The 13,754-nt window shown below is 47.3% G+C and overlaps 1 protein-coding gene across 7 annotated transcripts in view; it reads left to right on the top strand.

The window, feature by feature from the left end:
* The first annotated feature begins 2,691 nt into the window (after positions 1-2,691).
* The window catches only part of SPATA21 (spermatogenesis associated 21), a 37,679-nt gene continuing 26,616 nt past the window's right edge, over positions 2,692-13,754 (top strand). The window contains exons 1-5 of one of the 7 annotated variants that reach the window (XM_082685525.1): positions 2,692-2,735; positions 2,886-2,974; positions 7,494-7,737; positions 9,888-10,039; positions 12,443-12,641. In XM_082685525.1, the coding sequence (XP_082541651.1) occupies positions 7,618-7,737; positions 9,888-10,039; positions 12,443-12,641 (471 nt within the window). In that variant the 5' untranslated portion in view covers positions 2,692-2,735; positions 2,886-2,974; positions 7,494-7,617. Of the gene's footprint in view, positions 2,975-5,608; positions 5,667-5,828; positions 5,991-7,493; positions 7,738-9,887; positions 10,040-12,442; positions 12,642-13,754 lie in introns of those variants that run through there. The other 6 variants (XM_082685524.1, XM_082685523.1, XM_082685522.1 and 3 more) reach the window with 6 other exon arrangements.

Below are 13,754 nucleotides of genomic sequence, written 5' to 3'. Positions count from 1 at the left end.
AAGCCTCGAAAAAAGACTCCCAGTCCTCGTGGATTTCTCATAGAATGTCGTAGGGGATACATTTTGTCCTACCATAGTCAAGTTCTCCAAATCCCTTCTCCTCGGGGCGCCTGGGTGGCTCAGTGGGTTAAAGCCTTTGCCTTCAGCTCAGGTCATGATCCCAGAGTCCTGGGATCAGCCCCGCATCCGGCTTTCTGCACAGTGGGGAGTCAGCTCCCCCTCCCCCCGCCCCCGCCTGCCTCTCTGCTTGCTTGTGATCTTTGTCAGATAAATAAGGAAAAATTAAAAAAAAAAAAATCCCTTCTTCTCCTGTGCCATCCCTCATTCATTCGTTCCACTATTGTTTACTAAGTGATGGTGCTGATCCCGCCTTTGCTTCACTGAACGCCCGCACACTTGCTCCACCTGCGCATCCCCGCTCCGCGCTCTCCTTGTACTCACGCTGTCGAAGTTCTTTATTACAGAATTAATCTAATCTTTTAAAATATCTTTTTTTAAAAATTGTGGTAAAATATACATAGCCTATACTTGACGGCTTTAACCATTTTTAAGTGTGCAATTCAGTGGCGTTAAGTACGTACACAATATTGCATAACTATCACCACCATTTCCAGAATTTTTTCACCTTCCCCAACAGAAACTCTATACCCATTAAGCAATAACACCCCATTTCCCCCTAGCCCCAAGCCCCAGGTAATCTCTGTTCTGCTTTCTGTGTCTATGAAATAGCCTATTCCAGAAATCTCATGTAAGTGGAGTCCTCCGGTATCTGTCCTTTGAATCTGGCTAATTTCACTTTGCATAATGTTTTCAAGGTTCCTCTCTGTCCTAGCATCTAACAGAATTTCATTTCTTCTGACAGCTGTGGGAGCAGGGCAGTCCCCACTTTGTTTACCCACTCTGTTGATGGACATTTGGGTTCTTTCCACCTTTTGGTTACTGTGAAGAATGCCACTAAGTTTGAGTCCCCGTTTTCAGTTCTCTTGAGTATTAATCTAGAAGTGGATTTACGGGGCCATATGGTAATTTTGTTTAAAGATTTTATTTATTTGACAGAGAGACATAGCGAGAGTCGGAACACATAGGCAGGGGAGAGGGAGAAGCAGCCTTCCCGGTGAGCAGGGAGCCTGATGTGGGACTCGATCCCAGGACCCTGAGATCATAAACTGAGCCGAAGGCAGACACTTAACGACTGAGCCACCCCGGTGCCCACCAAATGGTAATTTTATGTTTAGCTTTTTGAGGAGCCACCAACCTGTTTTCCTTAGTGGCTGCGCCATGTTACGTTTGCACCAGCTCTGAACAAGGGTTCCGGTTTGTTCACATCTTCACCAATATCTATTTTCCATTTCTTTGATCACAGCCATCCTGGTGGGTGTGAAGTTAACGTTTCTTTATGTGAATTGCTTTAACCTCTAATTTCAACGTTGCTCATTATCGTGATTCTCTACAACAGAGAAGAAATTGAGAAATGGCCCAGAACATGAGATTTCTTCTTCCCTCTTCTTTGATCCTGTCTCTCATCATCCTAAAGTCCTGGAGTGCCGAGGACAGAACTCCCCTTTGAAGGTGGAAGGGGAGATACACCAAGAGAGGCAGGGAAGGTGCACTCCCCCTCGCATTCCCTCTCTCCAGCCATGAGCTTCTACTTTTTTAAAAGATTTTATTTATTTATTAGAAAGAGAGAGGCAGAGAGAGAAAGAGAGAGAGCACACGAGTAGGGTCGGGGCAGAGTGAGAGGGAAAAGGCAGACACCCCACTGAGCAGGGAACCCTACATGGGGCTCGGTCCCAGGACCTGAAGATCATGACCTGAGCTGAAGGCAGCCACTTAACCAAATGAGCCACCCAGGGGCCCCAGACTGTGAGCTTTCTGAATGCAGGACCCTGTCCCCTCTCATCTGTGGGACCCTGTATTCAGCCACACAGGTTTGGGCACAGAGGCAGTGCTCAGAGAATGAATGAGTAAATGTGTGTGTGTTCCGTTGGTTACATCCCAAAAGCAAGTGGCAATTTGGGGATGGGCTGCTGCATTTTCTCTTTCACGCTCTGACCCTTTGCATCAATACTCACTGAACAACGGAGGGGCAGAGAGGGTAGCCAAGGAGTAAATCACCTGGACTCATTTAGAGAACTTCCAGTGGGGACGGCATCTACGACCAGCTCTTGAGAGCTGAACTTTGGGGTGGTGTCCATAGTCACCACCAAACTCTATCATGTCCACTCTGGAAGCCAAGCAGCGTGTACACAGTAGCAGTCTGGCCTCTCCACGTGGCTGCCGTGTAAGAAGGTAAGAAGGTAAGAAGCCTTCCCCTCATGAACCTCGGAGGAAATCATCACTCCATGCCGAGGGGCAGCCTGGCTTCCGGTGTGTCAAAACACTGGCAGGTCAGTTCTGTGTAATACATGCTGGGTGCCAGCGTCACTGGGTGGAGCCAGCCCAGCTCCTGCTTTCATCGAGTGCGCAAACCAGAGGACACAGCGAGGAAAAGAGTACTTTAGGATGCACAGTGGGAAGGGCTAGGACAGAGGAATTCCCAGGGGCTGTGGGTGCCAAGAGGAGAGAGGCCCATCTTAGCCTGGGGCAGTCAGGGAAGGCTCTCTGGAAGAGGTTACAGCAGCGACATAATAATCCCTGTGAGGTAGGCAGGGCAAAGGTTGTTATCTCCATTGTGCAAGGGAGGGCACTGAAACTGCGACAAGTCCCAGGGAAACCACATTGTCCTGCAGCTGGAGGTCAGACAGTCCCTGGACTTTTTCTCAAACCCATAGCTGGACATTGCCCAAAACGCACCCCTAGACCTCTCTGGTGAGACCAACGGGATCTACTGTCTACTCCCAGGTTAATTACATTATTTACCAAACGAATTCAATTCAACCCAACAGGCAGAGTATAGGCTCAGAGAGAACCCATCCCAAGCATGAGGAGGTGAGCAGGGAGGCAAAGTCTTGCGGATTCATCCAGCTGCTTTCTGGTAGGTCCAGGGCCAGGGTGGGGGTTTGGTGTGGACAGCTGTCCTTGGTGGCTTCCTGAAATATATATTATAGGTCACTTATTATTTTTCTTTGCTGCATTTTTCTTCCATCATAGACATTTATTTTTTTTAAGGATTTTATTTATTTATTTGACAGAGAGAGAGAGAGAGAGAGAATCACAAGTAGGCAGAGAGGCAGGCAGAGAGAGAGAGGGAAGCAGGCTCCCCGCCGAGCAAAGAGCCCAACACAGGGCTTGATCCCAGGACTCTGGGACCACGACCCAAGCCGAAGGCAGAGGCTTAACTCGCTGAGCCACCCAGGCACCCCCATCAGAGACATTTCTAAGAGAAATTCCCCCATTCCTCAGAACGGGACACATATAAGTGTCCACTTATAAAAGGACACTCAGTAACAAAACAATCTTGAAAAAGAATGAAATTGGAGAACTCCTCTACTTCCTGGTTTCAACACTTACTACAAAACTAGTAGAGTATAGTAGAATACTGAAAAAAGGCTAAATGTATAGATTAATGGAATAGAATTCAGGATCCAGAAATGAACCCTCACATTTATAGTCAGTTGACTTTCCAGAAGTGTGCCAAAATAATTCAATAGAGAAACCATGGTCTTTTCAACAAATGGTGCTGAGATGTCCACATGCAGAAGAATGAAGATGGAACCCTACCTCGCACCATATACAAAATGAATTAAAAATGGATCCTAGTTTTAGTGTAAGAGCTAAAACTCAGAACTTTTAGAAGAAAACATAGACCTAAGTCTTCATGACCTTGGATTTATGTTCTAATAAATAATAATCTAATGGATTCTCAGAAATGACGTTAAAAGCACAAGTAACAAAAGAAAAAAATAGATAAATAAGACTTCAACAAAACTTAAAACTTTGTGCTTCAAAGGACAAAAAAGTGAAAATACAAGCACATCAGGTGAGAAAATTTTGCAAATTATTTATCTGGCAAGGGACTCACACCTAGTAAGACTTACATCGATATAAAGAACTCTTACCATTCAACAGTAAAAAGACAACCCAGTTTATACATGAACAATGGACTCTAGTAGACATTTTCCCAGAGGAGCTATATGAATAGCCAGTAAGCACATAGAAAGATGTGCCATTGTGGGGCACCAGATTGGCTCAGTCAGTACAGCACACCACTCTTGATCTCTTGGAGTTGCCAGTTCAAGCTCTATGTTGGGCATAGAGATTACTTTAAAATATGTATTTATTTCTGAAGATTTATTTATTTTATTTGAGTGAGAGAGAAGCTGAGTGTGGGTAACAGGGGGAAGCAGAGAGAGTCTCAAGGAGACTCCGCACTGAGTCTGGGGATGGGGGAGGGCTTGATCTTATGACCCTGAGATCATGACCCAAGCCAAAACCAAAAGTTGGACGTCCAGTGGACTTCACCACCCAGGAGCCCCAAAAACAAAATTAAAAAAAAAAAAAAGAATAAAGAAAGATACATGCTCCATCTCATCAGCCATCAGGGAGATGCCAATCAAAACCGCAATGAGATGCCACTTCATACCCACACCCACTAGGATACCTAGAATTTAAAAAGGTCGATAATAACAAGTGTTGGTCAGGATGTAGGAAAGTTGGAACTCTCACATACTGCATCTGGGAATGGAAAATGATACAGCTCTCTTGGAAAACAGTCTGGCAATTACCCGAGACTAAACATAGAGTTAGCGTATGACCCAGCAATTACTCTCCTCGATATATAGTCAAGAGAAATGAGATCATATAATGCAAAAATCTGTACATGAATGTTTATAGCAGTATTATTCCTGATACCCCAGAAGTAGAAACATGCAAATGTCTATTAACCGATGAATGAATATAAACATGTAGTATGTTGGCTCTAAAAGGGAATGATGGGAGTAGGCTATAATGTGGATGAATCTTGACATTCTGCTGAGTGAAGAAGCCTGTGACCAAGGACTACATATCACATGATTCCATTTATGTGAAATGTCTGGAATGGGTAAACCTAAAAGGCAGAGAGTAGATTATTGATTGCCTACGGCTGGGGGTTGCTTGGGAGGATGGAGGTGATGGCTATGGGGTAGTGAGTTTTCTATTTAGGATGATAAAAATGTTCTAATATTGGGTGATGGTCAAATAATTCTGTGACTGTATTTTTTTTACTTTTTAAAATTTTATTAATTACTTTTATTAGCATATAATGTATTATTTGCCCCAGGGGTACAGGTCTGTGAATCGTTAGGCTTACACACTTCACAGCACTCACCATTTCACATACCCTCCCCAATGTCAATTCTGTGACAGTATTAAATGCCACTGAATTGTACACTATTTGAGAGAGAGAGAGAAAGAGCATGAGCAGGGTGGGGGCAGAGGGAGAAGGAGACTCCCGCTGAGCAGGGAGCCCAACACAGGGCTCGATCCCAGGACCCCCAAGATCATGACCAGATGCTTAACCAACTGATCCACCCAGGTGCCCCTGAATTATATACTTTAAATGGGAGAATCGTACGGTATGTGAATTAAATCTCAATAAAGCTGTGAACAAAAAGAAAAGGCACCAAGTGCTCCAAAAGGAGAATATCGTCCATATGTACCAGCCACCCCCCCTCAATTCTGTCCTCAGATTCCACGCCCTTCTATTAGGGCTGGGGACATCCCTTGTTCGAATGCTCACAGAGTTCGTAAGTTTCAGATGGGGACGGAGAGGGCGCTGGACCTCTTCTGGAAACTCCGCCCCCTTAAAATTTCAGCTTGTGGAATATTGGGGACTGAAGATTCTGAGGTGGAGATAGTGGACAATGGGGGGCGTGTGTGAGGGGATCTGAAGGGGATTCCTCCAGATGGGTCATCTATCCCTGGGGCAGGAAGCCCTGGAGGAAAGAGGAATGCACAGGGAGTCCCCATGGGAGAGAGACAGGAAGAGAGAGGAACTCCCCAGGGAGAGGGAGGAACTTGGTCACAGTGCTGACTTCCTGTGCCAAGTGAGAGCCTAGACCCTTTGGGAGGTGGGCGCTGTGCCTGGGGTGGGCGCCCTACAGGAGCGGAGATCTTGTTTGCATTGTGGGGTGCTGGTGTAGCTGCGGGAAGGACTGGAGGGTAGGCAGGGGTGGGAGGAAAGGAGGAGGGAGTGGGGATTTGGGTTCGTGGCTGATGAGGGCATCTCCTCTGTGCCCCTGGTAAATGGTGAGAGACTTCTGAACACCCTGTGTACCCTCAGGGCTTTGTGCTCTGCCTATAGCTTGGGCACAGGTCCCTGAGACAGTTGTTGGTTGTGTAGGTAAACGAATGAGCAGCTTGGAGGCAAGATAATATGATGAGACAAGCAGGCTTGACAGCCTCACAGTCCTGGGTCTGAATCCAGATCTCCTGCAGGCTAGCTGTGCTATATTGGACAAGACATTGGGCTTCTCTGAGCTTTAGGGCTAAACCCACTGACCTCACGGGCTTAGGAGAATACCGCTTGCAAACGTGCCCAGCAAATAGAGGGTTCCTCCGTGTCTGTTGGCTGGCCTGCCATGATTTAGAGTGAAAACACAATCAAGATCTCCACGACCCCACGATCTCACGGAGGGGTAGGATTTACCCCCCTAGAAACTCGCTAACAGTAAAATGGGGTCTGTGATGCACCCATAGAAATATGAGCGTCAGAGGAGCTCAGAGGCTGGAGGGAGAGCTGGGGTGGCTGGAAGTTTGGAGAAGAGGTGGGAGGCTGAAGAAATGGGAGCAGGGGTTAGAAAGACGGAGAAGCAGGCTGCAGGTACAGAGGCTGGGGATCTGTGGGATTAGGATTGTGGGAGGCTGTCCAGGTTAAAAGAGCATGCTTATGTAGGGGATGGTCGTAAAGCCTAATATGAGGTTGGATGGGAGAGGCAGGAGAGACACCAGGAAAGGCTTTAGAAAGGGATGTGTCCAGGGCAGAGGCAGCCGGGGGATGGGGGTGCTTTGGTGAACTACATACGTCATTGGAGTTCTTGGGGTTCTCCAGACAGATGTTCCCAACTTCTGTTCCTTAACCCCAAGAAGAACTTGGAGTTTTCATCTAGAACAACAGCAACCATGACATTCTTGGGCAGTCTTTAAAATGCATGTCTGAAATGTATACTAAATGCTCTGAGAAGTCCTGCAACACAGCCTATTCTTATTCCTATTCCTATTCCAACTCTGCTCTTTCCAAACACATTTGGCATCAGAATGTTTTTTTGCAGTGCCCCTCGTGGGACCAATATTAGGATCAAAGAGCACCCATTAGGCAATGCTGTGGTAGAAGAAAGTACGTATGTCTTGGGATCCAATAGGCTATGGTTTAATTACTGTTCTGTGGCTCAGTTGGTGTCAGACCTTGGGCAAATCACTTTGCTTCCCAGAGCCTCTTTTTCTTCAGAGTCATTGTGAGAATTAGGAAGGATCTGTGGGTAAATTGGGTGTGGCCAGCTCTTTGGTTTCGATGCGTGCCCTTCAGAGCCAGGCCCGGCACTGACTCTTCTCTTCAGTCAGGCTTTCTGTTACAGGTTCCACGTGGGCTGCTGAAGCAGTGCTTAGATAATGAGCTTGATGGAACTTTGACTGGATTTCTCCTGTGGGACCACAGCAACTGATGCCCATCCCTGGGTACCCCCCATTGGCTGTGGCACAATGGACAAGAAAATGTACGTGGAGGCAAGGATCAAGGCTCCTGGGGCCCAGCCAAGTCCTGGCATGAGCGCCACCAGCAAGAGGCCTTGTGCTGAGCCCACCATATCAGGAGTCAACCAGGTAGGGCCCTGCACCCCTTGCTCTGACCCTGCTATTCCCAGCAGTCACCTTTCCCCTCCCCTGCCCAGGCTCCCTCCCCAACTATTTTATTTTTTTAAATTTTATTTTAAAGATTTTATTTATTTATTTGACAGACAGAGATCACAAGTAGGCAGAGAGGCAGGCAGAGAGAAAGAGAGGAGGAAGCAGGCTCTCTGCGGAGCAGACAGCCCGATGCGGGGCTCGATCCCAGGACCCTGGGATCATGACCTCAGCCCAAGGCAGAGGCTTTAACCCACTGAGCCACCCAGGCGCCCCCCCTCCCCAACTATTTTAATTAAGTTACAAGTGATACAAAACCCAATTCAAACTGAATTATGCAGAAATGAGAATATGTCAGTTTGGATAACTGACAGATCTATCAGAAGATTTCAGGTATGGCTCCATCAAGGTGATAGATGAGTGTCCCTTGGTTCTGCCTTCCAACATGCCATTCCCTGGCAGACTCTCCCTGAAAGATGGCAAGGATTTCCCTGGCCACTCCAGACTTTAATCTTCTCATCTTACATCCTCTGGAATAGCGTCCCCAACAGGAAGAGAACCTCTTTGCAATAGTTGAAGAAAGTTTCTGGTACCACTGTCATTGGCCCACTGTCACATGCTTATCCCTGAATTAGTCACCATGGCAGAACACAGTGGCCTGGAGCTCTTGGTATAATGAAGTCAGAAATGGTACTCAGGTGGCTCCACTGACCCCACGAGCTGGCCCTCCCACCACACACACACAAAATGTGGCTTCTTTTACCAGGATAAATGCTGGATGAGTAAAATAAGAATTCCTACTTACTCTACTATGCAAATTCCATGGCGTCCAGCCCCTTTCTTTTCTTTTTTTTTTTTTAAGATTTTATTTATTTATTTGACAGAGAGAGATCACAAGCAGGCAGAGAGGCAGGCAAAGAGAGAGGAGGAAGCAGGCTCCCTGCTGAGCAGAGAGTCCGATGCGGGGCTCGATCCCAGGACCCTGAGATCATGACCTGAGCTGAAGGCAGCGGCTTAACCCACTGAGCCACCCAGGCGCCCCGTCCAGCCCCTTTCTAACCCTTATTCCCCTGGCAGCTGCTCCTGGCCTCTACCCATGACCCTCCCCAGCCCCCAGCCTGCTTTTATCACACTTCTGACCCTCTTTCCATCCATCCTTCTAAGTGCCAAGTGGCATGAACTGAAGAGCACAAAGAAGGCCCTCCTTCCCATCTAGTTTCCCCAGAGCCAAAAATGTCCCCATAAAAAAAAGGTCAGCATTCTCATGGGTAAAGCATTGCCTTCTCCCTGTTGCTTTTGTTACAAATCATGGCTTCCCCTGGGGGCAGGGAGAGCACCTTGAAGGTGTGTGTATGTTGGGGGGGGGTGGTCTTGGAAGGACGTTGGGGAAGACATTCAGGGCTTCCTTCACCTCTATCCCTGATTTATTTTTTAAATGAGCAAAGTCATGGGTCTCGGTCCCATTACATAACCATCTGTATGACCTTGGGCAAGCCTCTGCACCCCGTTGAGCCCCACTGTTGTGTGTGTGTCATGGTGAGGACCAACTGGGTTCAATCCTTGGAGGCACGGGTACAGGTCCTGCCTCCTGCAGTAGGTGACCTTGGTGTTGGCTTCCGGCACAGTCTTGCAGTAGAACAATTATCGATTGATTGAGCCAGGCCTTCTGGAGTTTGCTGACTCAGATGAGGCTTGGAGCTAGCCCTAAGTCACTGGCTCCACTAGGGACTGATAGACCAAGATGGGCATCAAAGCCCAGTTCTAGAGCCTGAGCTCTGAAGCAGCGGAAATTGAGGATGGCTCTCTTGGATCTTCTCAGGGTGTTGATGTGCCCCGGGGGGTCCTTTGAGGCTAACCTCAGGGAGTCCCCTTTCCTAAGGTCCTACTCTGGACTTCAGCTTTGTGCTAGAGCCATTATCACTGAATGACAGCCTCTGGGCTCAGCCAGGTCTTAACACACAGCCACTCTCTCTAGGAGCGCCCTGTCTCCTCCTCCTCACCTTTCTCCAGTCAGATACAGGATCTCCCTGCCTGTGAGGCCAGGATGATACGCAGGGAGAGGGAGGAACCCTCCAGAATGGGTACTTGTGGCCACCCTCGGGCCAGCGCCATGGACATCTCTGTTCCAGGTTGCACTCCCAGATTCTGCAGGGATGGACGGTGGGAAGCAGCCCTTTTCAGCCTCAGGAGGGCCAGAAAAGGGACCGAGACACAGGGAATCCTCAGAGGAGGGTCCTCTGGAGCTCAGGACCCAGGAGCAGACGTATCCAGCAGGACCAAGGTGAGCTGGGACTTCTTAGAGAAGGGCCAGGAGAGAACCCTGTGAGCCACCTGGGGGACAAGGATGTTGTAGGACTCCCGGCCTAAGATAGAAGCACTCTTGCTTCTCTCTCATGCAGCATAAATCATGCTACATAATTACTCGTGGAAACTTTCATCTGCATTGCCTGACTAGACCACATGCTTCTTTGATGTGTCCTACTCAGCCTCAAATCCCTCATGCCTGGGACTGGGACTGGCACATAGTAGATGCTCAATAAATATGTATTCACCAAATCAATGGAAGAATGAACAAAAGAGAGGGAAAAAAATTTACGTGCATTATTGTTACTGTTTTCTAAATACTGTACACTTTAAAAAAAAAGATTTTGTTTATTTGACAGACAGAGATCACAAGTAGGCAGAGAGGCAGGCAGGCAGAGAGAGAGAGAGGAAGAAGCAGGCTCCCCGCAGAGCAGAGAGCCCTACGCGGGGCTCAATCCCAGGACCCCCGGATCATGACCTGAGCCGAAGGCAGAGGCTTTAACCCACTGAGCCACCCAGGTGCCCCTACTGTACACTTTTAAACGTGTCTACAGTGAGAGTAATCTTATTTATTTATCTATTTAAATTGAGTGATAGTAAAGTTTATTGAGTAATAGTACGAAGTTTCGAAGAAGGAGAGGGCCCAAGAGTGTTGCCTTAATCTTTTTTTATTTTTTATTTTTATTTATTTATTTTTAAGATTTTATTTTTAAGTAATCTCTATGTCCAGCCTAGGGCTTGAACTCATAACCCCGAGATCAAGAGTCACATGCTCCAACAACTGAGCCACGAAGGTACCCCTAAATAATTAGGCAAAGTTTTATGCAAGTTTTTTCCTCTGTCATGTCATTTTAAATATGAAAAAACTGGAAATGCCAAGATGCCTTAAATACCCACAATAGAGGAATGGTAAAGTCAAGTATGTTTATTTATAAAATACAGAATTTTAGGGGTCCCTGGTGGGTTCAGTCGGTGGAGTGTGCAACTCTTGTTCTCAGGGCTGTGAGTTCGAGCCCCATGTTGGGTGTAGAGATGACTTAAAAAATAAATAAGTAAAATAAAATATGGAAGTTTATACTTTCCCTTTAAAAGCATGTTTATGAAAGCTTTTTTGGCAGGGAAAATTTAGGTTATAATCATCGAAAAAGGATTGCAAAGCTATATATGAAATATGACTGTATTATGTAAAGTTGGGCAATTATTTGAAGATGATAATGACATAAATCCCCCACGACAATCACATATACACACCCATAGGAAGAAGCCTGGGCGAAGTACTCCAGGACGTGAAAGTGGGATCTGAATGACACAGAGTCAAACCCTGAGCTGTCACCAGCAACTTGATGACTATGAGCTCGAGTCTTCAGTCTCAACCTCTCCGCGCAACCTCTCTGATTTTGCTTCTTTTTTCTTAAGATTTATTTATTTGAGAGAGAGAGTGAGTGAAAGCAGTGGGAGGGGCAGAGGGAAAGAATCTCAAGCAGGCTCCCTGCTGAGCGTGGAGCCTGACCATGACCCTGAGATCATGACCTGAGCCCAAATCAAGAGTCAGATGCTAACTGACTGAGCCAGCCAGGAGGTCCAAGATTTATTTATTTTCTATTTTTTTTTAAGATTTTATTTATTTATTTGACTGACAGAGATCTCAAGTAGGCAGAGAGGCAGGCAGAGAGGGAGGGGGGGAAGCAGGCTTCCGGTTGATCAGAGAGCCCGATGTGGGGCTTGATCCCAGGACCCTGAGATCATGACCTGAGCCGAAGGCAGAGGCTTTAACCCACTGAGCCACCCAGGCACTCCTCCAAGATTTATTTACTTATTTATTTATTTATTTTTAAGATTTTATTTATTTATTTGACAGACAGAGATCACAAGTAGGCAGAGACACAGGCAGAGAGGAGGCAGAGAGGAGGAAGCAGGCCCCCCGCTGAGCAGAGATCCTGATGCGGGGCTCGATCCCAGGACCCTGAGATCATGACCCGAGCCAAAGGCAGAGGATTAACCCACTGAGCCACCTAGGCGCCCCCAAGATTTATTTTTAAGTCATCTCTACACCCAACATGGGGCTCGAACTCACAACCCTGAGATCAGGAGTCACATGCTCTACCAACCAAGCCAGCCAGATGCTCCTGTTTTTTTCTAAACAACAACAACAACAACAGTAATAATAATAATAAAATCCTAACTCCCCTAAACATTGACATCAAAGTGTTTGGGATTTGGAGAATTCATGTCAGTTCTTCATTCATCCTCTCCAGCATTAAGTATGCACCTATGGTGTACCTAGGTGTGGACAGGTGCTCTGGGAACCACATAGGAGCCTACGAATATAAAACTGTGGCCCAATCCGGGAGCTGAGGTGTCACTTTTCTGTTCTCCCCAGGAAGAAGCAGTCAACTTCGGCCCCCCAGGAAGGGCCCAGGGAGCTGCAAGCAAGCCGGGGTCAAGCCAAGCCAGGAAGTGATCTGGGGGTGCTGCCTTCCGGGGTCCCTGCAGCACAGGAAGGGAAGGAGACCGAGGACCAGCGGGGGAGACAGCAGAACCCAGGGACGGTGAAGAGTCAGGCCCTCCAGAGCCACCAGGTAATGTCCATGGAGACGTGGGGAGGAGGGTACAGAATGACTGACCCACAGGGAAGACGATGGAGCTTCCCCCCGTGCCCCACATTTTGGTACACTTGTGTCTACTTCTCTCCATTCCCTGGAGATGTCAAGTGTCCCGCCTCTGTGGGCCACTGGGATATTCTGGATATTCTTAATTGCAAGACTGTGTAACCTGTTTCCAGAGTGGCCCAACGGTATGTCAACGGATGCTGGAGGTGGGGGTGAGTGGAGGGGTTCTGTGTACGAGAAAAATAGGGACACGCTGGATGTAACCACACTCAGTGGTTTTCTTCAGGCTAGGATATCCTAGAAGCTGTTTCTTAGCCGCTGAGTGTTGTGGGACTTTACAAGAGGTGGTTAGAGCTTGGTGCCTTTTTTTAAGTTATTTGTCTATAAAATATCTTTTCACTTATTTTCATTTTAGGATTAATTCTTTTAAAGCTTCAGTGAGGTATGGGGAGCCTGGGTGCCTCAATCAGCTAAGCATACAGCTCTTGGTTTCAGCTCAGGTCATGATCTCGGGGTCCTGGGATCGAGCCCTGCATCAGGCTCCGTGCTCAGAGCAGAGTCTGCTTGCTCCTCTTCCTTTCCATCCCATGCATGCTCTGTCTCAAATAAACAAATACAGTCGTTATTTTTTATTTATATTTTTTAAAGATTTTATTTATTTATTTGACAGACAGAGATCACAAGTAGGCAGAGAGGCAGGCAGAGAGAGAGAGAGAGGGAAGCAGGCTCCCTGCTGAGCAGAGAGCCCGATGCGGGGTTCGATCCCAGGACCATGGGATCACGACCCGAGCTGAAGGCAGAGGCTTTAACCCACTGAGCCACCCAGGCACCCCACAAATACAGTCTTTAAAAAAAGAGCTTCAGGGGTGCCTGGGTGGCTCAGTCCTTAAGTGTCTGCCTTGGGCTCAGGTTGTGATCTCAGGGTCCTAGGACGGAGCCCCGCCTCAGGCTCCCCGCTGCTTCTCTCTCTCCCACTCCCCTTGCCTGTATTCTCTCTCTCGCTGTGTCTCACTCCCTCTGTGTCAAATAAATAAAATCTTAAAATAAATAAATAAATAAATAAATAAATAAATAAATAAATAA

The sequence above is a fragment of the Mustela nivalis genome (genome assembly GCF_964662115.1).
Source record: "Mustela nivalis genome assembly, chromosome: 10".
Taxonomy (NCBI): domain Eukaryota; kingdom Metazoa; phylum Chordata; class Mammalia; order Carnivora; family Mustelidae; genus Mustela; species Mustela nivalis.
The sequence above is the reverse complement of the archived record's forward strand: the minus strand, read 5'-3'. Positions and strand labels throughout refer to the sequence as shown.